The sequence below is a fragment of the Danio rerio genome, chromosome 18 (genome assembly GCF_052040795.2).
Source record: "Danio rerio strain M-AB ecotype USA chromosome 18, GRCz13ab, whole genome shotgun sequence".
Lineage (NCBI taxonomy): Eukaryota > Metazoa > Chordata > Actinopteri > Cypriniformes > Danionidae > Danio > Danio rerio.
Window position 1 is genome coordinate 44,632,234 of NC_141038.1, and position 27,601 is coordinate 44,659,834.

Sequence of the window (27,601 nt, forward strand, 5' to 3'; positions counted from 1 at the left end):
TTATTAATTAAACACTTCCAAATATCCCATGATGCAACACCTTTACAATACGTATTTTTTCATATTTGCTAAAAAAATAATTTAACCTAAACTCAGAATTAGTATACAGGTCTTTCAACAGGGTTTCGAAATGTATCAGAACCCAAAAACATTAGAATTGATGGTCCCACTTTATATTAAGACTGCTATGTACTTGCATCAAAAAGTAAAAACAATGTACTTAGTGTGTTCATAATGTATTGCAGAACACATTTGGTACTCTTGTGGTAGAATATGAATAGGCTGTATGGACAGGTTTAAGGGTGGGACAAGGTGTAGGGATGATTAACAGTGTAATTAATAATGTAATTACAGAAATGAATTACATGTAAATACATGCAGGTTTTCAATCAAGCATAAGTACAATGTAAAATCATGTATTTACAAAATAAGTACATTGTAACATTAATTTCAGTGTATGTTCATATTAGTTAAAGCCATTTAATATATAATGGGGCTGAATTTATTTTACAAGGTTGCAACTTTAGCAAGAAAACATAGTCCAAAAGCATAAAAAAATGAGCCACAGATTTTCAAAACTGTACAATAATTCTACCAGAAAGACTTTATGAGGCAGATAAACGTTTGAACATTTATTGTGAATTGTTTGCATGAATGAGAGTTCGCTACGGTCCTTTCATAAAGTTCTTTGGCGTAAGCCCCGTCTATAGTGCAGAACTCAGGATGAGCTGGCAGATCCTGCCTGAAGATGAAGGCAGGGCGAAGCCAACACCCTGAGTGGAGACAAGTCCGACCTGGTGGTGGTGGTGATGGGGAAGATGGAGGGAAACTTCCGCAACGTCACCTAAATACAGCGAAACAGATTGTTTAGATGAGCTTATATACATTGCTTGCTTGGTTGTTATTGAAGAAGATTTTATTCTCTCTGTATGAAGTATTTTCTAAGTGTAAAGCAGTTAATTTTCTCTTCTCAAAATGTATGTAGTGTTTGCAGCAAACATGCCAGCCTGTGTTAAAAATACTGTGTAAGATGAGTATGCCTGCACAGGAGCAACACTAGGAGAAGGCTGAGTGACTGATTGTGTAGAATAACTGAATATGTAAAGCACCGATCATATATGTTAAATACTTAAGCACTGAAGCTATATGTGTTAGAAGTTAGAATGAGTAACAGATTATCAAGTGATTATGCTATCATGACAATGTATGTAAAAACTTAGTCCTTTTGCATAAGTTGCATCTATGGAGAGAGAACTTTGGTGTCAAAACAGTTGCTGACACAGACCTGTAACATCTCTGTTGACATGAGCTAGTGGGCTGAGAGCCAAGAATAACAGGGCCACCTAGAGTAAAAACCTATCCTAAAATGGTTAAAAGTTAAAATGAGACACCTAGGGGTGTGTCAAAATAACCTGGTTAAATATTGCAAAAAACACAGAGACTTGAGAAAGGAGCAGATGAAGAGAGAACCAAAGAAATGAAGTGTCCAGGAGAGACTTCAGAACGCTCTGGGGTCTCCTCTGCTCTTTCTCGGCTTTATTATGAAGAATAAAGTCTATTTTCTGATATTCAAAACCTCCAGTCTGATAATTTCTAATTGATAAGTCGAATTTACGACATTATAGGCTAACGAGATAATTATAATGAATGACTTGACATCTCAGTCTTCCTGGTAGAATTATTCCTAAAGCTTTAATATACATAAAAAATGTTATTAATCACAATAATTAGATTGTGGTTTATGTTTAAACAGTTTTAACGACTACATTTTGTGCCTTAAGTGTTCTATTTCTAAAGTCTGCAACCCTTAAAAGCTATATTGTGCAATTCCCCAACTGCCCATTAGCAACAACATAATCACGGCACATTTTCATTTGATTTATGAAAGAAACACATTCTTCTCTAAACTATACATACAGTTTCTCTTCACATATATATGTCCATTCAGTAACCTGAACACTCTGTGTTTTTCTATTATGATGTTTGAATTATCTTCCAGAGATTGACTCAATCCATCTGTTCGGGCTCTTAGTGAAAAGTGCTGTTTCAGCAGATTGAGAGCTCTGGCAGATCTGAGCAGCAGAAACCCGGCTCGTTTTTATGGACCTCTCTAACATGAATTATGGTAATCCTGCATACATTAAACCACAAGGCTTTAGAGAGACTCAGTGGATGGTTCGTATTTGCTTCTTATGGATGTCATAATCACTGATTGAGGATTCTGCCGGGTTGTGAACATTCATACCGTAGTATCCTTTTACACACTTTCAATGACTTTTACATTACACTGAACTGAACTAAACTGGACCGAAGCGGTTTTAGTTTACTAGAACCTTTTTGTACAAAAACATTTATGAACATTTATGTTAAGCTGCTTTGACAATCTACCTAGTAAAAGTGCTGTAGAAATAATGGTGAATTGAAAAGTGAATGGAACTGTGTGAGGGTAATGAATAACTCATAAAAGACCGAATATTACTGTCACTTATAATCAGGGGATTTTAAATGTATCCTCATACGTTATTTGTTTTTAAAGTTTATTTGAAATCAAAATGAAAAAGTTTTATTTTGCTAGTGCACATTGTTATTCTTTAGGTGAATAGTGTGGATATGTACCCCTGTCTACATTTCTGAAGAGCACGAATTATGTATCCAGAGTTATGTATGGCTGCATTTTGTCTTTAAAATGAAGGCTATGGCATGAAATGACGCCACTGATGGCTTCTGTTCCTTTTAGCGCTACCAGCTGACCACTTGCCTCTGTACAGACGGCTTTTCTGGTGTTACCAGTTGGCCCAATAGCTGAGAAGGGTCTGGCTACAGAGTTGCACTTGCACTTTCAGGCTTGCACTCTCATACTTGCACTCTCAGGCACCTGCTATGCTTCCTATGCAAGTGACATCATTTACAATGGCACTCTCCTGTCACGTCACTTGCAATCAACACAAATAAACCGAAATTAAGTTTCCAGTTTGTTTGTGTTGCTAGTGACAACGTTGTTAAATAATTTTAAGTACTTATGTTGTATACCATGACAGATCCCCCGACCCTTCGAAAAGCTGTTTGTGTATTCATTCATTCATTTTCTTTTCGGCTTAGTCCCTTTATTAATCTGGGATCGCCACAGCGGAATGAACCGCCAACTTATCCAGCATACTGTATGTTTTATGCAACGGATGCCCTTCCAGCTGCAACCCATCTCTGGGAAACATCCATACACACTCATTTACACACTTACACTATGGACAGTGTGCTTACCCAATTCACCTGTACCGCATGTCTTTGGACTGTGGTGGAAACCGGAGCACCTGGAGGAAACCCACGCAAACTCGGGGAGAACATGCAAACTCCACACAGAAACGTCTTCTTGCTGTGAGGCGAACGTGCTACCCACTGCGCCACCGCGCAGCCCAGTGTTCATATACTTAACATTCCTTAGATTCTCATTGACAGGCTAGATTTAGCTTGTTTTAGCCAAGATGTCAATGTTTAGACGTATATTAGACCAAATTTTCACCAGGTTTTGTACAGAGAATGAAAATGAGAATGGGAAATAAAATCTTATTTTTTTATTTTGTTTTTTTGATGCTTGAGAAACATGATATACAAATTTGAAATGTTTTTTTTTTATGACCCCTTTGGTTTATTATACTTGAACGTTTATATATATATATATATATATATATATATATATATATATATATATATATATATATATATATATATATATATATATATATATATATATATATATATTGGAGTTTGCTTTTGTTGTAAACAAATGAGCAGCAAGAACATTTTTTCAAATATCTTCATTCTTGCTCTACAGCAGGGTTGTCCAAACTCGGTCCTGGAGGGCCAGTGTCCTAGAGCGTTTAGCTCCAAACCCTAATCAAACACACCTGAAGCAGCTAATCAAGTCCTTACTAGATATACTATAAACTTTCTGGCAGGTGTGTTGAAGCAAGTTGGAGCTAAACTCAGCAGGACACCGGCCCTCCAGGACCGAGTTTGGACACCCCTGCTCTACAGCAAAGAGACATTTTTTTCCCTTATTTTTTTAATGAACTGCATGAACTACAGCTTTAAATGTTAAACTATTTGTCCTGAAAGATTTAGTAAAACAAGCCTGAAGAACAAATCTCAGAGGTTCAATGTGGAATCATCAGATACTGTGCAAAACAGGTGTGGTTGGTTGGAACTGCACGCTTAGACAACATTTTGTCACACTTAGGGTCTCAAATCACTGATGTCCTTATCTAATAAAAGACTGACTTCTGGACGAATGAGCTAATGAATGCTTACAACAGCGCCTCTAGCGGTTCAGTGTGATAATAAATCTTTGCTGGACAGACATTGCCCTCTTGTGGGTCAGTGAATGTACTTTGATGGAGGTCAATGGCAAAAACCTGCTGGGAAGCAAAACAAATACAATGTGCTCTTGAAGAGACGCCCCTGTGAGGCCCATAAAAAAACAGGCCTTCCTTCACAAGCCCAAAAACCCACCCGACATAACACAACATTCAGACTCAAAGCGCAAAGCACCTGCGGGGAGGATGATGATGTCATACTCGTGTCTTGGATGTCAAGAAATGGTTTGTTACGCTATTGTGTGTTTGCTGATTTACTCCTGAAGCCACTGAGCAACAGGAAGTCTTAAATAAGGTCTTCCAGACGTGGAAATGTGAAACAGGACTCTGTTATAAATTGATTGCTTGTGATTTCATTACACAAACTTTAGAAGAGTATCTAGGATTAACTGTTGTTTGGCAACTGCAAACGTGACATTTGCTGTGACTGGTGGCTAATTGTTATACTGTCATCTAGGAGGTTGCTGGTTCGAGTTTGAGCTGGAAAAGGATGCTTTGCTGTGTGGAGTTCATTCAAAAATGTCAATGTTGACATTTTTCAAAAACAATATTAGCTTGACTTTAAAAAGGAAGTTAACTTGTTGGTTTTAAAGCGATTAATTGGCTTTACTTAAAAATGAGTAAACCTCTTGCCTTAAAGAAACTTTTTTGGGGGGAAATTAGTTAAACAGTCAAGTTTTATCATTTTTTAATCCAGTTAGCCGATCTAAAGGACTGGCGGGAATTTTTTTTGCTTAGCTTAGCATAAATAATTGAATTGGATTAGACCATTAGCATCTCACCTAAAACGACCAAATATTTTCAATAATTCTCCTATTTAAAGCTTGACTTTTGAATTTGCTTTCTACAAAAATGTATATAGGGCTACATTTTCAGAATGAGCCTATAATATAGATAAATTGTCTGGGTCTGAGACTCTTCTTTAGTTACATCGTGCACTAAGCCTAACGACAAATGAAAATTGCTATTTTTTAGGCTGATATGGCTAGGAACTATACTCAGGGTGCAAATTAGGTGGGTTTTGATTTCAAATTTAAACCTTTCAAACTTCTGCCTTTTAAAAGTAAATAAACTTTCAAGCTATGTTTTCTAAAGCCAACATTAATACAGTATCCACAGAATCATTTTTCTTGGCTGTGAGTGTTTGTTTTATGTTGTTGTAAGTGGTACCGCCACGTTTTTTGAGTGCCTGCAGCATGGCGAGGTGATGAGTTTGTGTTTTACTGTCAGCCCTGAACACTCTTGCTGCATCCCAATAAGCACATTTATACTACGCTCTAAAAGTATGTACTCTTTTGTATGGGAAAAATAAGCTTTATTTAAGTTCACATTGTTGTTGCAGATGAAATATAACATGAAAAACGAGAATTAAATAATTTCCAGTTGGCTAGATATGAATTAATAGTCATTAAATTCAAACAACTTTACTGAAGCCTCTCGACTTGACGGTTGGTCTTGTGCATTCGCCATGTTTGTAGTTTATTTACACTTTTTACCCGACTTTGTAGTTCTAATCAAATTCCCATCCAACGCACAATGTATTGTGGGCAGTATTAGCAGTTAGACAACACTAATTTTTATCGAAAATAGTAAATCGTCTGTGAACTTTTGGCTTTTCAACATACTACAGTTTGAGACATACTTTTTTATTTTTGAATACTATTTAGGACGGATAGTATATGAATTGGGGCGCAGCATTTGTGTTTTTTCAGCCATTGCAAGTTGAAAAATGTAGCGCCCTTTATTGTCACTTTTGAGCTAGCTGTCCAGTCACAGTGGAGGAGGGACGGGACAATACCATGCAACCGTCAACAAATAATCTGCTAAAGACTTTCAATTTGTAATGATCTATGGTACAGACAGACTGATCTCACAAAGTAAATGTAAGTATTTTATGTTTTGTCCGTTTAGTGGCTAATTCCTACAAATTCCTATCAGTTCAGTCAATTGAAAATTAATAATTTTAAAAAGAAGGCGTGGCACCAAACCCCATAAGCAAATCATACTAAATTGTACAAATGAGATTGTACAATTTCATATGAATTACCACTAGATCAAAAAGTTATGAATTGCTGTGAGATAGCATTGATACAGCGGTGATAATCTATCACAGCAACCTACTGAAAAAAATGTTGTGCTGCAAAAACCGTTAAGCATTTATGGAAAATTGCTTGCATTTCTGCAGCGCAAAAACACTTCAGTGGACACGAAGGCTAAACTTTGTCCTTATGCTTTTTCTAGTTTTGCTAACATAGGCTCATTCTGAAAATGTAGCCCTATATACATTTCAGGAGATCGTGAATTATGTATCCAGAAGTACGTATGACTGCATTTCGTCGTTAAAATGAACGCCACGTGGTGGTTTGGCACCGTTGTTTTTCACGCTTACCAGCTGACCGCTTACCTCCATGTGAATGGCTTTCCAACTGTTACCAGTTTGTCCAGTAGCTCACCATGTACATCAGCGGACTTTAGACACAGAGAGGAGTTGACCACAATGATGGAGTTTGATTAAACGAGGAATTGTTTCAGAAAGCAGGTAAGAAAAAAAATAAATAAATAAAATAAAGTCAATAACAGGGTGAGAATGAGGTCAAATCTGACAGCGTGATAAAAATCAGGCGAAGGCTTTTCTTTTTCAGGATTGCTTTTCAAAACACTGTCAGTTGGGTTTAGGAAAGGAATTGAGAGGGAATTGGTCATTTGGTCAATCAGGTGGTGGATTTATGCGAGAATAGCAGTCGCAAATGGCACTTGCGAGAAAAATTTGAGATCTCAATAAGCGTACACAGCGGCCTCTGGTGGATTTGCGAAAACAAAAACTGCATAAAAGAAAAAAAACATCCTGGGGCGTATTTAGAACTCTCCAGAAATGTATATAGGGGTATATTTTCAGTATGGGAAAAGTTTTCCTCAGTTGTTTGCTATTCAAATCCTGCATACAAATCAGCATTTCATTTACAATCTCATAGCAATTCGTAACTTTGGCGGCTAATTTGTATTCGTAACTAATTTGTATTCATTGTATGATCACATTTGTACATTTTAGTACAATTTAGTACTCATCATGCTCCAATGAGGGCCAGGGTTAGGGAGACACCTCTTTTTAAATATTGTACGTTTTCACACAAACTAAATCGTATGAATTCAAACCAATTAGCTGCTTTTCTGACAATATGTAAAATAGTTTAGTTTCCTCGTGAAATGGGGCTGGAAACGTCATAGGTTGACTTAAAACATTAATTCATTCAATCATTTTACTTCAGCTTACTCCCTTATGTATCAAGGGTCATCACAGTGGGATGAACCGCCAACTATTCCAAAATATGTTTTACATAGACGTGGCACAGCGGAAGCATGCTGGGACCATAACTCAGAGGTGGATGGATTGAAACCATCCTCTGCTAAGATTTTCCCAGAGATGGGTTGCTGCTGGAAGGGCATCCGCTGCGTAAAAACTTTCTGGATAAGTTGGCGGTTCATTCCGCTGTGGCGACCCCGGATTAATAAAGGGACTAAGCCGACAAGAAAATGAATGAATGACTGAATGAATGAACAACAATTCAATGAGTTTTACACAGAAAAATAGAGTATAGGAGACAATTAACCACAAGCCCACAAGCATTTGAGTGCGTATTTAAATGTGCCTCAGCAACCATCAGGCATGCGCACTCTCGCTCTCTCTTTCTCTCTCTCTCATCAGTGCCATCATATAATAACAGTGCTCCGAAAGCCCAATCTCACCATAGCAACCTCAGATGAACATAAAATACTTGATGAACAATATCAGAGGAAGCGGAAAGACCGGACTTACATGTTATGCCACGCTGAGAAATCGGCTCAGAACACAGAACACCGGAGAGAAGCAAGACGCATGGAGTAACAGGCACTCACAGGTAACTTCTTTCTCGTTTTTCAGTCATCTGCAAATTCACACAATCGTCTCTAATAATGTGTATTTATGTGACTGCTGTTTTAAACTCACATGAAAAGCAAGTTATCTTTTGAACTTATTAATTGCTTGGAAAGCCACTCAGTACAGTCAGTATGAGTTTGGTGGGCATTGGAAAGTGAATGTGGAATAGTGTTAATTTCACTGTAAAAAATGTTAGAAAATAGCATTATGTCACTTGAGGTAATTGTATAGTCTTTCTCAGCATCAGTGCAGTTTTGTGCTCTAAAAAGATATTTTGCCTTGATAAATGGCGAGGGCAGGAGGCAGTTGTCCGCCCACATAATCCCGAACTCCCACGACATGACAGGCCGAACACGCCTCCAGATCTCCAGCGGCTCGCAGCTTGGCTTGGAACATGCATTCACAGCGAGAACAACACTTCGAGTGTGATCCTTCTAAACTACACCTCTTTGCATCTGTCAGTCTGACTGCTAAAAAAGACAATTCGTTGTTTACTCGCCCTCTGTGAAACATGATATAAAAAAAGCTTTCTGTAAAATGTATTTAAAACAAAATTAAAAGGCTATAAGTAGGACCAGACAGAATCTAGGTTTACGTTATTTCTGCACAGAATTTGGTACAGAAATAATGATAAAATCTGCAGATTTACGCAGAATGAATTTGAGAGCATAGGAGCTGAAAATGTACATTTCAAGAGCTATTTTGTAATACATTGTTAAAACTTAAAAAATATATATATATAGTTTTTTTTTTAGTTGAAGTCAGAATTATTCGCCCCCCAGTTTATTTTTTTCCCCCAATTTCTGTTTAACAGAGAGAAGATTTCTTCAACACATTTCTAAACATAATAGTTTTAATAGCTCATTTCTAATAACTGATTTATTTTATCTTTGCCATGATGACAGCACAAAATATTTGACTTTTTTATTTTTCAAGACACTTCTATACAGCTTAAAGCTTAAAGGCTTAATTAGGTTAACTTGGCAGGTTAGGGTTACGCAAGTTGAAGATGGTTTGTTTTGTGGACTATCGAAAAAAAAATAGCTTATAAGAGTTAATAGTTTAGACCTTAAAATGGTTTTTGAAAAATTAAAAAGAGCGCGGTTATATCACAGTGTTTTATGGATATGTAATAGGCTTACGGCTATATGAAGAGAGAATTATGAGTAGGGCGGGAAGTTTCGCGAGTCTCCGGATGCCCGCAAACGAGTGATGATCTCACGGTAATCTTGCGTCTCCCTCCCGGTCCTCAAATAGGCATCGTCGCGGGTCGCGCACCCTTCTCACCCCTCCCCACCGCGTCTCTCCCAAGTGTGCCGCAAGCCTGCGTTTGAGAGAAGGTCTCGGCCGTTAGATCGCCCCCTGGGGGCTGGCTGCAGTACAAGTCATAAAGCCCGCCTCCTCCGTGTTAATGAAGGAGACTTGAGCCCAAATAAAAAAAAATTATTACACATGCAATAAAATGTCCCGAAAGATGGTTCTGGTGGATTAAGGCACTGGTTATTGTGCTGAAATAGGTGCAGATCTTCATTTTTGTAAACAGTTTGTTTTTAGCAGTAATTTAATGCTGGGCGTGTCATCGTGATTGACAGCTGTGATTGACAGTTTCTCAAAGCAGCGCGTCTGAGCTTCGGCAGGAGACTGAAGTGTTTTTATTCGATTTCTGTGTTATTTTACCATGATAAAATGAGTTCAGCAGTAAACTATAGTTTCTGACATACATGATCCTGGTGGAACACTGTTTATTCGCTAAGGTCAGGGCTTTTTTCGGGCTTTATTAGTTTGCTGATACACGCCTAACCACCCAGATAGCAAAATACACTCGGACCAGTTCGGCTAGATTCTCGCCTGCCGGAGACTTACCCCTCAGAGCTCAGACTGACTACCTCTGCTAGACCTACTCCGGATGCCTGGACTCACTGCCCGATTCCAGCCCGAGTCAATCGAGCCAGATGCGGCGGCCGAGCGAGCCGGCGCTGCCGCATGCGAGCCGGAATCAGCCGGAATCAGCCCGCGACGCCGCGAGTAGGTTATGCGCTGTGGCCCGGAGCTGGCGCGATTGAATATATAAAACCCTCATATTTGTTAACGTTATTACATCCATCTGTGTTGATATGACAGCAAACGCATGCTGAGAAGTTCGGGGGGCGTGGTTGATTTTACATAAAGCGTTTGGTTGGAAGCTCGACTCCGCTCATTTTCGCGGCTCCTCCTCTGGCTCCATCAGACAGTCCTTCTGCGCATGTCAAGTCTCCAATTTCAGCAGTCTTTTGCGACAGTTTGTACCCGTCAAGCAGGCGTTTTGCCCTCAAGGCGTTCAATGACAAAAGGGGCTGTCGCGTCGTCCATATTTTTTACAGTCATTGGTCTCTCCTCAGACATGTTGCGCGCACCCTGTCAATCACCACCAAACCACCACCTCTCCTGACAGCTTAGCGGGACGCTGCAAAATAAACCCTGACACTCTGACCAATGTAAGGAGAGTTTACTCCACGTGAGTAAAGGGCAACAATGTAACAATTGTAATCTCTGTTTCGGAACAACTGAATCGATTCACAGGTGTGAAAGCACCCTAATGCTCATGTCACCCCGCTGGTCCTACGCCACCCAACCCGCTCTGAGCTGGTATCGAACCGGCGACTTTCCGCATGGGAGTTGGGTGCTCTACCAAGGAGGGTAAAGACCATGGCCTGTAATGCCCATCGCTAGAGCACCTTTAGAGGTCAGAGGAGTGAGGTTTACCTGCACAGCACTCACTAGTTGGCCACCGTTACACTCACAATACTCACTGCACACTGATGTTTTAAATGTCCTAATACTGATTCATATAGTTTGAAATAGAACTGCATATTCTTCATACAGGTTAGTGGGCTTGACAAACCACCTGTAGAAACACTCTTCTCTCTTATGCACCCGACACTTTATCTAAACTCCATTGCATAAACTCAATAATGAAAAAGATGTTTACTATAAATGTACCAAAATCATGCTGCGCTGCTTACTTCAACCTTGTACTTATGTAGCTTGTCTTATGTGTATAGTTAAGTATCATATATATGTATATGTAAGTTATACATAGATTTAAAAAAAATAGCTCTTATGTCCACTGCTGTGTTTGTATTTATGATTAATTTATGTAGCACTGTGGTCCTGCACGACATGTCATTCCTCTGTATGTCCATACAAAGCGGATTGTCAATAAAGCTCGACTTGACTTGAACTAGAATATAGCAATACATACTCCATTTCTAACAATATCTCTACAATGCTTTCCACACTTTCTCCACACAACATTCTGCCAGGAAAGTTAATGAAACCTCTAAAATAGTAATAGCAGCCACTGTTACCATGACAACATGCTTCTACATGAAATTACAGCCAAAGGACTGATCTGAACAGCTGCTGAAAACATTTGCTGGGAGATCCATGTTGAATTTCAGACCCAGTGAGACGATGACTTTTTAAGTTATGCAACCGCTACAGCAATTCGCACAATTTCAACATTTATTACACTTCAAATGTAGGTCAGAAATGGTTTAATTTAGTGATGTAATGAACTGGCTGAGAAACTTCTGTAAAGTTTTACCACCCCCTAGTGGAGTAAGTGTGGAGATAGCCAGAAATTAATTTGTTATTCACTTAGTTCAGTGTAATCTTTACTAAATCTTACTTGGTAGTAGGCCAGTGATAATAGAAGTAACACATTAAAATGCAATGTATGATCTGGTCCTCCACAGACTGTCCTGCCATGGCTCGCGCAGGCCCAGAGGTGCACTGGCGGTGGCTGGAGCTCCATGACTCTGTGTCCATGGGCTCTGTGGAGAGGAGGGTCCGGACGACTGCAGGAACCAGACAGTGGAGGATCCACCGTCGACCCAAACCCAGGCACTCTCTGCTGGATGAGCGCAGGCTGCACTACGCTGCATGGGACGGCTGTTTGGAGCAAGTCAAGGCCATGCTGGAGCGAGGGGTGCCTGCTAACTGCCAGTTTGTGATCTGAAATATTCATCAAAAAAGTTTAATCCTGCTCTTATTTTATTTTCTCTCCACAACCAGTTTTCAAAACTACATCTATGATCTCGTAGAGAAGCCACGTTGTGTATTTTGGTAACACTTACATTTACATTTACATTTAGTCATTTAGCAGACGCTTTTATCCAAAGCGACTTACAAATGAGGACAAGGAAGCAATTTACACAACTAAGAGCAACAATGAATAAGTGATATAGGCAAGTTTCAGGTCTGTAAAGTCTAAGAAGGGAAGTATTAGTAGTATTCGTTTTTTTTTTTTTTTTTTTTGTACAGTTAGTGTGATATTCAGAGAGGCAATTGCAGATTAGGAAGTGTAGTGGAGACTAAATAGTTGGGTTTTTAGTAGTTTCTTGAAAGTAGTAAGTGACTCTGCTGTTCTGATGCAGTTAGGGAGTTCATTCCACCAACTGGGCAGATTGAGCGTGAGCGTTCGCGAAAGTGATTTCTTCCCTCTTTGGGATGGAACCACGAGGCGACGTTCATTCACAGAACGCAAGTTTCTGGAGGGCACATAAATCTGCAGAAGCGAGAGCAGATAAGAAGGAGCAAGGCCAGAAGTCACTTTGTAGGCAAACATCAGAGCTTTGAATTTGATGCGAGCAGCAACTGGCAGCCAGTGCAAACGGACTAGCAGCGGAGTGACATGTGCTCGTTTAGGTTCATTGAAGACCACTCGTGCTGCTGCATTCTGGAGCAGTTGAAGAGGCTTGATAGAGTTAGCTGGAAGCCCAGCTAGTAGAGAGTTGCAGTAATCCAGTTTGGAGAGAACAAGAGCTTGAACAAGGAGTTGAGCTGCATGTTCAGATAAGAAGGGTCGGATCTTTCTGATGTTATAGAGTGCGAATCTGCACGATCGAGCAGTTCTAGAAATGTGGTCAGAGAAGTTTAGTTGGTCATCAATTGTCTTTACACTTTTACTTTGACAACTGTCTTTAAGTGTCATTTGCTCAGATATTGTACATTTTAAAAGCTGACATTGCTTAAGATGTCTTTGTTGTGACAACTTGACATAACCAAGACAACATAACCTGTCATAATCCAACACAGGCTCATAATGGGTATGTACCCCTACGTACATTTCTGGAGAGTGCAAAGTATGTGCCAGGAGCTACATTTTTTTGCAGTTTTTGTTTTCACAAATCCACCAGAGGCCACTGTGTACACTTTCTCTCGCAAGTGCCATTCGCGCCTGCTGTTCTCACGTAAATCCACCAGAGGGTGCTGTCGACTGACTTGACTTGCTAACTCTCCAACCTACCGATTCCCCCCAACCTCCCCCTTCCCTAAACCCAACCGATAGTGTTTTGAAAAGCAGAAAAAGAAAATCCGCGTCTGATTTTCACCACGTTTGCAGATTTTACTACATTCTCACCATGTTAATTACTAGCTTATTTTAATTTTTCTTTTTGGATTCTATTTTTGTCTTACCCGCTTTCTGGAATCATTCTTTACTGAACTCGAACCCCGTTGTTGCGGTCAACTCCTCTCTGCATCTCCGTCGTACATGTCGAGCTACCGAGCAAACTAGTAACAGTGGGAAAACGGTCCATAAAAAGGTAAGTGGTCAGCTGGTAAAGACAAAAACAGGATGTCCGCAGGATCTTAAAAAGTATTAAAAGTTGATAAATCAATTATGAGAAAATTAGGGCCCTGAAAAGGAATTAAATAGTCTTAATTGCGTTTCTACGAGGGCTTAAATTTTTATTAAGCATGTTCTAAAGTGTTTGACTCATGTGTTTGAAAAAGTGTTTGAAAAAAGCATAAATATATTTATTTTGCTCCTAATTTTAACCACAGCGTTCTCGATCCAAGCGATTAATTCAGACTGGGCACGTCCAGCCAAGCTCCTCCATCCGGGTGATGTCACGTAATTTGCGTCAAACGCGGTAAGGTGATGTGACTCTCTCTGCATGTAACGTAACCATAGAGTTGAACAGATGGCAAAATGGGAAAATGTAAGTTTGTGTACTTCTGGTTGGAGAAAGACGCGTTTTTCATCAGTGGCTAAAGCCTGTCGCTGAAAAAAGCAGCGTAATTTATTCTTTCAAGCTTTGTTTCTACCGAGCTTATCTGAGTTCTGTTGCATGGTTTGCTCCATTTATTTATTTAACTACAACTGTTTATTAACAACTGCTTATTAAGTTTAAGGTTTGATACTGGTTAGAACTTGAAGGGGCGATGAGGATGAGGTCTTAAAATATTCTGAGGATGTTTTTAAAAAGTCTTAAAAATGTATTAAAAATAGGATTCCAATACCTTTAGGATTCCTACATATACCATGGAAAAGAAACAGCGTCATACCGCCCTGTATTGTGTGTTTTAAAGACAAAATGGAGCCATACATACAGGGGCGCCTCCAAGGGGTGGCCAGGGGTGGCCACGGCCACCCCTCGGTAAACTCTGGCCACCCCTTTGGCCACCCCAATATAATTTTGCGGTTGACATTATTGATTTAAATGAACTCATAAATTCCCAATATTTAGATAAATAAATAAATAAATAAAATGCAGTCACTAAATTATTGTTGGTGTTACTGACGTAGCTCCCCCCCTCTGGTTCAATGCTGGTGAAAGCAAACTGACGCATGCGCGCGGAAAACCATTCCCGCGCGCCTCACGCACTCCTGTGTGAATCCCGGTTGGTTGTTTGCATGCACGCCGACATAATAGGCACCGCTCATGCGCCGTGAAACCGGAGTAACAGCCTTTTGTGCAGAAGTGTCGGCACGCAGCGAGTTTTGAAAGTCGTTTAAAGTTTATATAATATGATGATGATGATGATGATGATGATGATGTTACTTTCACTAAGCATGCCTTTAAAGCAGAAAGGAGGGATAATGAGTCAGGGAGGTAAGACTTCATAACATGATTTCTCAGCCATGATCTGGTCTAAGATCACAGATAATTCTATAATACATTTTTAATATTCTTTAGAATTGTCATAATTAATTTCCATGCAAAAGGTTTCTTAAGTGATGTTGGCATATCACTCCAGTTGTTGTTTTCCAGTAATATTTAGGACTGATTTCTGTTATTTATTTAGAATAATAATTGTATATTAATATTAATTGTATTTATTTAGAATAAATCTAAATAAATTGTTATATTTATTGAATAACAAATCTAACAATTCAAGAGAGGTGGGGTGTATAGGGTGGTTCGCCCAGGGTGTCATTTAAACTAGAACCACCACTACTACCCTTCCCCGATCGTCGTTGACAGCACGCACACACCTTCAATAGACAGCAATGGCTATTTAATATTTACCTTAAGCTACAGTAAGTATATCAATAGAAGAAGCTGCATTAATAAAATGGTTCAAAAAGCAATATGGATAAATAATATTATTAGGTATAGTGAGTGTGTATAGTAATGCCTTTTGTTCAGTTTGTTCATTTGTTTGGGTTATTAATAAACTCATTATTCTTTCATTCATTTTCTTATCGGCTTAGTCCCTTTATTAATCCAGTGTCACCACAGCAGAATGAACCGCCAACTTATCTAGCACATTTTTACACAGCGGATGCCCTTCCAGCTGCAACCCATCTCTGGGAATAATAAACTCATTAATCTTCATTAATTTTAGACATGACATATACCGTATGATGTACAATAAAGGCACGTAAAAAAAGAAGTTATTTATACAGTATATGAAAAGTGTTTTTAAAATAAACATAGATTATATTTTGGTTTGCACATGTACTTGCTGAATTATTTCAAAGAATAAATTGCAATATTTCAAGTAGAATTAATTAAATGAATAAAAACTACATTATTTCATTTACCAGAAACAAAAATATAACATTACACTTAATTCATTATTTTTTTTGTGTGCCACCCCAAGATTTGGTGCGGCCTCTTCTGGCCACCCCTAAGAAAATTTTCTGGGGGCGCCACTGCATACATACTACTGGCTACATAACTCATGATCTCCAGAAAAGTATATAAGGCTGCGTTTTCAGAATGAGCTTATGTTGCAACCATCTGTCCTAAGTACAATTGCACGAGGCCATTATTATTGTGTCATGAAGTATATAACAAGTATATTCATTTATTTCTTGACCTCAATTACTGATACAAATTGAATTTGTTACTAAAGTGTGATTAAAAATTAATGATGCTGTTCTAAAATTATTTATAGACATTAAATGAGACATTTTAACAAACATTTGACAAATTCGGTTTCTTCCATTAAACAAAAGTGACCAGAAAAATATTCATGACCCGATTATAATGGCATAATGACACTCATGTTTATGACAGATTTATGACAAGTTATGTTGTCTTTGTTATGCCAAGTTGTCATGACGAAGACAAAAACAGGCTCTGATGTATTTGTTTATGTCAAGTTATCCAAATAAAAACTCAAGCAATGTTTGCATTTGAAATGCAAACGGAGTAAATGAAGTTGTCATAAACATGCGTAAAATCAATTTTATTCATTTATTTTCTTTTTGACTTAATCCCTTTATTAATCAGGGGTCGCCTCAGCAGAATGAACCGCCAACTTATCCAGCATATGCTTTACACAGCGGATGTCCTTACAGCTGCAACCCAGTACTGGGAAACATCCACACACACTCATTCACACACATACTCTACGGATAATTTAGCTTACCCAATTCACCTATAGCACATGCCTTTGGACTGTGGGGGAAACCGGAGAACCCGGAGGAAGCCCATGCAAACACGGGGAGAACATGCAAACACCACACAGAAACGCCAACTGACCAAGTTGAGGCTCGAACCTGTGACCTTCTTGCTGTGAGGTGACAGCGCTTACCACTGTGCCACCGCATGCATAAAATGTCATTGATACTCATGCTGTCATGAGTATAAAGGTATAATGACAGTCTTGTGAACACCCCCTTCAAGTAAAACTGATTTTTGTAGCTTAAATTATGACAAGACAAAGCCAGTGTTGAAGGGATAGTTCACCCAGAAATGAAAATTCTGTCATAATTGGCTCTGCCTCAACTTGTCCAAACTTGTTTTAGTTTTTTCTGAGGAAGATATTATAAAGAATGTTGGAAATTGGTAGCCATTGACTTTCTTCGTATTTATTTTTCCTACTATGGATGTCAATGTTACAACATTTTTTTAAACTCCTAAAGGTTCAATACACCTGAACATGAGTGAATGGTAAGAAAATATTCATTTTTGGGTGAATTATTCCTTTAAATTACACAATGAGACCTATAGTATCCATCCACGTTTCTTTACCTGCAAGGAATTTTACCGTTTGGAATTTTAAATTTTTTTTGTAAATTGTAAGCCATGAACCACAAAACAGCAAATCTTAGTGATTAATTTTGTCAACAGTATTTTTGGTCTAAGGTTCACACTTTACAAGATACGTCTCTTTCAAATAAGCACAATAAGCATTAGTCACAGAAGATGTTAGCAAGAGAAGGAAATAGTCATGCCTAGGGGTAGACGGAATTTGCGGATGTTTTTTGCTATTTCTGCGGAAAATTTTATTAAAAATCTGTGGATTTCTGCGGAATGATTTTGGGAGCATCATAACTAAAACCTTAATATGGGAAAAAAAATAATACCTTTTTTTACTTTTATTTAATGTTCAAAATGCAAATCCAATTAGATTCACTTTATTTAGTAAACAAAGCAAGTCTCTCATATATCTACTAAAAGACAGAAAATATTACTTTACAAACTGCATTGTACTTAAATCCGATTAACATTTTCATATTAGTCATTAATATTACTGTAATTAATTTTAAAACTGAATAAATTTAGATTTACACATATTTACTCAAAGTGAATAAACAGAATTAATGATGGGCTAAAAATCTGCGGAATTCTGTGGAAAATCTGCGGAATTCTGCATGCGCAGATTCCGTGTGGGCCTACTCATGCCTAATGCCAAGCAAAAGTGTTGTGATAATCCCAAAATAAAAATCCACAGGCTTGTTTTTGCTGACTGGAGCATTTTATGCTTCCAGGGACCCGTATGGTTGGACAGCTGTCCACCACGCCTCTTTCAAGGGTCATCTCATGCTGATCAAGTTCCTGTTGCAAACCGGCCAGGTGGAGGTAAACAACCAGGACTTCTTCAACTGCACCGCACTGCACCGCTCCTGCAGTGGAGGAAACCCAGAGACCACAGACCTCCTCCTCCAGAAGGGGGCATCACATTCAACGAGGTCCTGCTCCGGCCAGACACCCCTTCACCTGGCTGCAGCAAGCGGACACCTGGGCACAGCTCGGGTTCTGCTCCAACATTTGGCCTCACCGAACCCCCAGGACTTTAATAAGTGGGCACCTCTGCACTGGGCAATTTTCGGAGGCTGGGGGGATGTGGCTGAGCTCCTGCTGGATAATGGCGCAGACGTGGAGGGAGGAAAAGGTGTGGGAATGAGCCCGCTGCAGCTGGCGGTGTTGGTGGGGAATGAGGCGGGGGTGAGACTATTGCTCCAGAGAGGTGCGGACGCCAATATGAGGGGTCCTAATGGACGCACAGCCATGCACCTTTGTGCCTGCTCTGGAGACAAGAAGGTGAATACAAATTCATCCTATTTATTTTCTAAAAAGCCATTTCATAGGCCTTATTTTAAATTTCTAATGCATTCAAGTGTTTTGAAAATGTTTTGACCTCATAATGTTTAACCCAAAGCCCAATATACACCTAAATTTAGGTGCATTTACACTGATTCTTTCACAGGCGGTCAAGTGAGATGCATTACAGCTTACACATGATCTTAAAGTCTGCATAAAGTTTAAATTTATATTATATTTATTTATTATTTTACATAATTTGCAGCCATTTGCTAAAATCATTTAAGTTCATTTTGTTCCTCATTATTGTACACACAGCACCCCATAAAAAGACAGAATTATTGACATTTTTGCAAATTTATTATAAAAGAAAAACTGAAATATCACATGGTCTTAAGTATTCAGACCCTTTGCTCAGTATTTAGTAGAACATACTCGACAGCAATCACATCTACAATATGAAAGTGTACTAATCTACAACCAGACAAGTCATTTTGTTTCAACAAAGCACTTCTAACATCAACCCATAGATATATACACTAGATATCACATACGGACCCTGTTCATGTGAAGGACAAAACATTAAATCTGTCTGTTATTTTTATTTTGACAGAAAATTTTGTAACTGGAAAACTAGCAAGAAGTACAATGCTAGGCCTATTTTTATAATAATAATAATAATAATAATAATAATAATAATAATAATTTAAAAACACCTGTCAAATAATACTTTTTTTTTAATTGAACAATGATGAGATGAGAACTTCATGTTAAACAGTGTTTTTTTTTATGTTGTCTTTTATTCCCCTTTATTCTCCACGGACGAGCAAGCGCAGCCATTTGAATCTTTTTGGCTTGAGACTTCCGGTCTCATTCACTTCCATTCAGTTTTAGACATTAAAAACTGCTCGTTTCGCTGTTTGATGTTGCAAACTGATATTTCCTTGTTATATTATTCTGCTTGGTCTGTATAGTCATGCAAACATTTGTTTGTTGATCAAGTAGTTTGGCCGTTTTTTTTGCCGTTTATTATTCCTAGTCATTTCTCCCATAGGCGATTGAAACGGAAGTTCTAAGACAATCCCGAAAACAGGCGCACTTCCGCATTTTAGAATAAGGTCAATAAAGGTTCTCTCTAAAGAAAGTCCTGTAAACATGAACCATCCTATAAAAACCTAAACGCATTTGTTTCCAATCAACCCTATTACCGCAGCATAACCTGCACTGCCAAGACTGTGAATTCAAGGTCTCGCTGCCCTGTTGGCTGTATGCAGTCAGAGTCACGCCAACTGCGTACTGTGAAACAGATGGCATTTGTGTGGGTGAAGGGCAGTGTACGCTTTCTGTCTCCTTAGCACCATTTGATCTTTCTTCCTCTCCCTACTTGTCATCCTCCTCTGTATTTGTCTTGATAACTGTATCTTCTCCTTCCCGTAGATTCTCCAGCAACTGTTAGCAGGAGGGGCCAGGGTTGATGTCAGGGATGGAGATGTGGCGTCTCCGCTGCACCTTGCTGCCCGCAGCGGCTCCAGGGCAGTGGTGCACTTGTTGATTCTGAACGGAGCAGGACTGGAGGACAGGGACAATCTCAAAATGACCCCGCTGCACTACTCCACACTCAGGGACAACGTTGAGGCTGCCAAACTATTGCTTCACTATGGGGCCGATGTGAATGCTGTGGAGAGGCTCGGACAGACACCTTTGCACCTGGCTTCTGAGAGGGGTCACTGCAAGGTGCGATACTTAAGTAATTTATTAAGTAACAAATATGATTAAAACTTACTTTCACAGTGTTGGCCTGGCATCTTTCCCAGAATGCATTGGTTTTAAAGAGCCCATATTATACATGAAATAGGGTCATATCTTGGTTGTAAGGGTCTCCAACAACAGTCTAATATGCATGCAAGGTCAAAAAACACTTTCGTGGTCTTATAATCTGCATTTATTTTTACCTAATTATCCCAGCGACTCCTGTATGAATCGTCCAGTGATTCATTTGTTTCCAAACCCCTCCTTAGCGCGAAGCTAATCTACGCTGATTGGACCAATGACAGCCTGTTGCGATTGGTCGACTGCCTTCAGTCAGAGTGAAATGCCCAATAGCTAATCAGCAATATAAAAGTAATCACAGTTCATACACGCTCGATAGTATAGGCGTGGATTTTAGCTGCCAGTGGGTCAATGTAAATACAGTCGATGGACTTGAAAATTCAGACGACTATTTTATTGAGCAAAAACTCCAAAAACTGTCGAGGAGATCACATAGCTTGTCACACTTTGCTCTTTTTACAGACACACACACACACACACACACACACATTGCCCTCGTCCTTGCGTGCGCGCACACACACACACACACAAAAACACACACACACACCTCCGGACGACAACGCGCGCGCGCACACACACACAACCACACACACATACCTCTGGACGACAGCGCACACGCACACACACACTACTCCACGGAGCTCCATAAACAAAGCAGCACGCGTCGCGTTTTTAACATGACTTTGCACGCGATAAGAAAATATAGCCAGTTAACCTGATACAGTACACGCGGTTACAAGTAACAAATCACAACAAAATACATTTGCAAGCTAGAGTCAACGAGGCAACAACTTTAATCGCACGTACTTACACTTGAGAAATGGAGGAAGAAACTAATCCTGACGTCCATCAGTAAGTTACTCTTTACTGATCCTTCCTTTAACAAACGCCGATGAAGTATTCTTTGTAGCATGTAGTTTCCAGTAGTTTCAAACTGCTTGGTTATAATGCTGAGGTTTCATCTTTGGGTAGACCCTCGATAATATCCATCTGCAGTGTGACTTCAATCGACCGGCATGTTTGTGTGCGTGTGTTTGTGGGTGTGTGTGTGTGTTTGGGTTTTTGCGTCAGAGGGCGGGGCCTCAGGTTTGAAATCTCCCGGGTTTGCGCGTCCACGTGAATAACTTGGTTTCGTTCGTACGTCATGGTGAAACACCTAATGACTCGGTATCAAGGCGACTCGTTTGAAGCACTATGAGTCGACTCTTTTATAGATGAATCAACCGTTTTGAACACTGTATTCTTACAGATTTAAGCCTTAGCTGGATACTTCACTTCACTTCAGCTGTGTTACACACTACATGGAGGGGAATTTTCAAAAACCCATAATATAGGCTCTTTAAATGATTAATTCACCCCAAAAATGCTAATTCTAGATGAATTTTAGATGAAATCCGAGAGTAGGCCTGGGATGATAACTGGTTTTAAGGTTTACCACAGTTTTAAAAAGTCATTATTTTAAAATGGCTAAAATTTTTTACCATTCCTAAGGTGTATGCAAGTTGTTTTTTTATTAAGTAATATTTTATTTATTTAGGCCAAACAGTATCTTCAGCAGCAAAGGACCGTCTACATTAAAAGCTACTGGTCAGCCCACGATTCAGCAAACATTTAAAAAACAATTCGCTTATACACCAACATCCAACCATGCTACGGACCTGAATGGTGCAGTGTTGTGTTCAATGGGAAACAAGTTGTTTTTTACCCAGATATTTAAGATCAGAATCAGCCTATCCGAGAGCTCTCTCATCCTCCATAGACAGTAAAGGTTCCAGCTTGTTCAAAGTGCAGAAAAGAGGAGTTTTCATCTTGACCATTTCCACAATCATGGTGTGTACACTGACCCTTAAATGAAATCCCACATAGCAAAATTTCTCTGGCCCATCTCTGGCCCACACAATCAGGTTTTGCTTGGCCCACATGCCGCAGTGAATTACGGTACATGACTGGACCAAGTCTGGCTTCCAGACAAGGGCCAAACACAGATCATATCTGGGCCAAGTCTCAGCCAAGTTAATAACTCATAACTGGGGCTGAACTGGGCCAGATAGGTTGGCGTGTCACGATTGCAATGAAATTGATAAACCCATGGAGTGATGCGCTTTAGGCACACTATGGGCACGCTTTTTCTCACCTGATTGGTAGAATTTTTTTTCTTTACTCAAAAATGATTTTAGTGTATTTTAAATGTCAAGACTGGCCAAACTCACATGGCCCACTTATCAAATTTTTAAATCTGGGCCAAATACTACGTTTTTCATCTGGCCCAAATCTTGTGTGCCGCCTTAAAAACGGTGCCACCTCTGCCAAACCCGGGCCATGTTTGGCCCACATGCTGTATGCCAGTGCCGGATGAATGCCTGCTGTGCCAGCTTTTTGCCAAATCTGGGCCAGAATTCTTTGCTACTAGGGATGCATGAAGCAGAAAGCACTGGTCATTCTGTGCAGCACTTGTATACAGTCCTCTGTAGGTCGATATGTAATTATTAAAAAGAGTCCACAACTCGTGTCTGAGCGCTCTGTCAGTGGAGGCTGGTGCAGAGCCAGCCTGAAGTATGAATCCAGGTTGAAGACATGTTTTTCTAAAAGGATGTCAGGAACGGATAGGATATTGTTTGACCACCCGTTCCTGTTCAAAATAGGGCCGTGACACACCAAGCCAATGCCAAAAACGAGCACCAACAAAACCTAACTGTGTTGTTGCCTTGCACTGGATCGCTTCTGGACCAAAAAGCTGAACAAACCAAAGGCACAAAAGTCGACTAAAATGAGAGCTGCGCTCTTATCTGTTTTTCTCGTTACTTTAAGGGGACCAAACAGCCGGCCTCTTTTTGCTAATTTTTGGCTTGAATTGTTTACTTGCTACATCAATTCACTACATCACACTCATGTCTGATTTGTTGCTAAATAAGCAGTCAGAGTGCTCTCTTTCGCCAACATCGATTTGGCATGCTGAATTGGGCCAACAAGCTCTGATGTTAACCCAATGAGAGCCGACGTGTGGAACACACCAAACCAACTAGCCTGACCGATTGACCGATGAACCCCAACTGCCAACTTGATGTTTTCATTCGACTTCTGCCCGCTTCCACATTCTACACGGAAAATTAATCGCACGTTGCAAGAAACCTGGTCAGGTCCTGCAGTTCGCATGGGAGAGCCATTGGAATGCAGACCTCTACTTTAGTGGTTCAGCTGTAATCAAACTGTAAATACACATTTGTGTTCACATATCTTCTCTCATCTGTCAAAATGACTTGAATTAGTCTGTCAAAATGACTTAAATACTTCGCCATAGTACACTCAACGTGCGCATGGGCAGATACGCACGGAGACTGCACACGGCATTCATCCAAAACTGTAAGCGGAAACTACGTAAACTGTGTATCACTGTAAAGGTCAGTTGATTGGCTACTTCATCCATCCATCAAAACTTTGCTGGCTAGGCATTGGCTGGCATTATTCAGCGTAAACGCGAGGGGCGAAGATTGACACCTCGCCAATCCAGTCAGAAGTTGGCTTCTTTTAGGCCCATGTAACAAAGGCTGTGACTGGATGATAGAAACAAGGGAGGGATCATTTTGTCCAGAAGAGACTAGACTACGAGAATAACAGGGCTTTTTATTATTAAAATGCGGCATATAATCAATATTTTATTTAAAATAGACATCATGCATTATCGGAGCCTAAATGACTCGACAATTTTTCAATTGGATTTCAAAAACAAGTTAAGAACATGAAACTAGAGTGTCATAACTTTCAAATGATGCCTTGTTTTTGATAAATAGTTGAATATTTGCAATAAACGAAGGTAATAAATTCCACAGCCACCCCTTGCCACGGCCCGAATACGGGCCCCTGCTTACTATTCAGGTTCCTGTAGGGCCACATGCCTGCAGAGTTCAGTTTCATCCACTGATCCATGAAAGAGAACATTCTACATAGATCAGTGGCTCCAACCCAAAGCTTCAAACAAAGTCTCGCTTAGTTTGACCATATGTGTTTAATTGGTGTAAAAGCTAAACTGTGCAGAGCTGTGGCTCAAACTGAGTTTGACACCTCTGCCTTAGAGTCAGCAGCAAAAACATCGCTCTTGATTATGCGCGCTCACCACCCCCACGGTTTACAGTACGCGCGCGGCAACACTGCTGATCAGAACGCGCACGACAACACCGCTGTTCCGTTTGCGCTTGGCAACACTGCTTATCAATAAAAAATTAATCCTGCACATGCCGTTTGGACGGTCTCTGCACGGGTCTGCTGCAACCTAATCTAATTTGGAGGACATTGGCAAACAAAGTTGTTTTTACACTTTTTTTGAACCACTGAAGGACATTAAACATCTCGGGACTTTGTAACCCTGACCCTAACTAATTGCTTTAGATATTTTCACGGGTTTGAAGGGGTTTTCTCACTGCTCACTGCCATATATGTGAAACTAATTCATTCATTAATTTTCCTTCGACTTAGTCCCTTTATTCATCAGGGCTTGCCACAGCAGAATGAACCGCCAACTTATCCAGCATATGTTTTACACAGCGGATGCCCTTCCAGCTACAGCCCAGTACTGGGAAACTTCCATCGACACCCATTCACACACATTGACTACGACCAGCTTACTGAAATTCAATTCACCTATACCACATGTCTTTGGCCTGCAGGGGAAACTGGAGCACCCAGAGGAAACCAATGCCAACATGGGGAGAACATGCAAACTCCACACAGAAACACCAATTGACCTAGCCGAGGCTTAAACCAGTAACCTTCTTGCTGTGAGGCGACAGTGCTAACCACCGAGTCACTGTGTCACGCTGTAAGATTAAAACCTCAATTAGTTCCTATGTCGATATTCAGACCCCGCACCACCCTTAATTCTGAGTTTACGTCTCAATGTTTTTATATCCAATTTTAGGTTTACATGTCACAAACTTCTCACTATTCTGTGTTTCTGCCACAAAATGCTAAAAAAACATATCAATTGCCAACTTTTTATTTTACATATTAGATGTTTCTTATATTTTCAAGTCATTCCTAAATTTTATTCTCAGAATTATAATTTTGCATCTCACAAATGTGATCTTTCTCCACATAACTATGCTTACATCATACAATTACATTTTTGTTTGTGACACAGAAAAAAAAGGTGATTTTGACTTTTTTATCTCACGTTTCCGACTTTTTATTCAGAATTGGGAGAGAAAAGTATTTTTTTTATATTTCCTTTCTGTGCTGAAAATAAGCACTGTCACGTTATTATAGTCTTCTTCTTGGAGGGAAATCTTTCATTTGCTCTTTATTTTATCTCAGTGGTCTCAAAAGGAATCTGTGTTTTTAATTCCTGAAGGGATGATCTGCCTTTTTGTGTTGCTTTATAATTGTCTCGTTATAAATGATTACATGTGTATTTGCTCTCTCAGTATTCCCGTGATTCAATCCACAGGTTCTCAAAGTTCTCCTGGACAAAGGTGCTGATCCCAATTTAAGGAGCAGCTGGAGAGAGACAGCAGAGGACATCGCGAGAGCACACAATCAGCTAGCCGTCATCCAGCTCCTTCAACAACACCAGACGGTCAGCATGAGGGAACAAGCTCAGGACAGTATACAGCAAGAGAAGAAATAGCAGTGAATTAAGGTCTATTTTACACAGGATGATAGCTCTAATATTTCGAATAGAATTGAAAAGTCAACACCACGACTATGATAAGTACATTGAGAGTGCATTTAAAGTGGCAGATGACAACTGCAGTGCACAAGCCGTCTTCTTTAATTCAGAAAGCTGTTGTGCATTTGTGTGGATGCTGATGTAGTTATCTTTCAAGTTACAGTTCTTGGTGTGAACAGACATTTAATTGTTTCAAGTGGCATTGGAGGAATTTTCATTGTCAAAATTAAGTCATTTTAATTGGTAGCTGTGCAAGTTGGTCACCCAAAATCACTGTACCGACCATGAGAAAGCTTCTTGGTTAAAATCACTCTAGTGGTAACTGTGGTGCTTAGTATTTTGGTGTAAAGTATGGTTCTTATATGTTCTTATGAGGTTCTATATGGAAATAAAATTATCTTTAACATTCAGAAACACTAAAGTGTCCATTTCTAATAAAGAATGTTTCCTTTCTGCTCATTATAATGGAAAATGTTGATATCAGTAGTTTCTATTAGGAATACTGCATTGAAATTTAAAACCATAAAGAGAAATAAACGAATGTAGGATGTGCGTTGTCTATGAAGCCCAGGGGTGCCCAAAGTGTTTCATATAATGGCCCAAAAATAAAATGTCATTATGAGCTGTGGGTTAAAAGTAGATATACCAAAACTTATTACATTAAAGTTGCCATGGTTAATTTCCTAATTTATTTCCTAATATTTAAATATAAATAATAAATAAAAAACATTACTTTAAATTGTATTAATGCAGTGTAACTTATAAAATAAACTTATTGCAATAAAACAACAGTGAGCAGTGGCGTTCAATGCTGAATACACTAGTCAAGCAGAATCTGTCTTTGCCTTCATTTGCTCACCAAAGTCTCTGCATTGTCCTCTGTCCAACTGTACATATAAACTAAGTCTGATTAATTTAAAATATTTAATTGAAATATTTAATTTCAGTTAGCTTTTAACAATAAAACAAAAGGTTACATTAGATTTGAAATCCCCATCATTCTTCCACTCTTCTCAGATGGGATGGCGGGCCAAATCAAAGGTTACCATGGGCCAACTTTGGCCCGCAGACCCTAGTTTGGGCATCTCTGATGAAGCCTCTTCATCAGCCTTATAGCTTACAAGCAATTGTTTATTATCTAGTACCACAGATGCTTTTCATGCTCAAAATAAGAGTTTCTCTTGAGAAACTTTTTTGTTTTATCTTCAGATATGATTAGTTATTTTACAATAGTGATTAAAACTTGACTCAGACTTTAAATGTAACCATTCTGATA

At 39.4% G+C, this 27,601-nt stretch overlaps 3 protein-coding genes across 8 annotated transcripts in view; 2 read left to right on the forward strand and 1 right to left on the reverse strand.

Annotated features, from left to right (window-relative positions):
* Positions 1-27,601, reverse strand: part of grk7b (G protein-coupled receptor kinase 7b) — an 845,646-nt gene that overhangs the window by 575,153 nt on the left and 242,892 nt on the right. The gene's annotated exons all lie outside the window — the stretch shown is intronic.
* Positions 1-27,601, forward strand: part of bcl7bb (BAF chromatin remodeling complex subunit BCL7B b) — a 266,172-nt gene that overhangs the window by 192,640 nt on the left and 45,931 nt on the right. The window lies entirely within an intron of this gene.
* Positions 8,113-26,790, forward strand: ankrd67 (ankyrin repeat domain 67). 6 transcript variants are annotated; one of them, XM_087292354.1, is made up of 7 exons: positions 8,113-8,266; positions 12,024-12,393; positions 13,208-14,660; positions 16,222-16,553; positions 16,726-18,833; positions 20,271-20,567; positions 26,104-26,790. In XM_087292354.1, exons 5-7 carry the CDS (start codon positions 18,333-18,335, stop codon positions 26,281-26,283), a joined length of 978 nt encoding a protein of 325 aa, XP_087148480.1. In that variant the 5' UTR covers positions 8,113-8,266; positions 12,024-12,393; positions 13,208-14,660; positions 16,222-16,553; positions 16,726-18,332; the 3' UTR covers positions 26,284-26,790.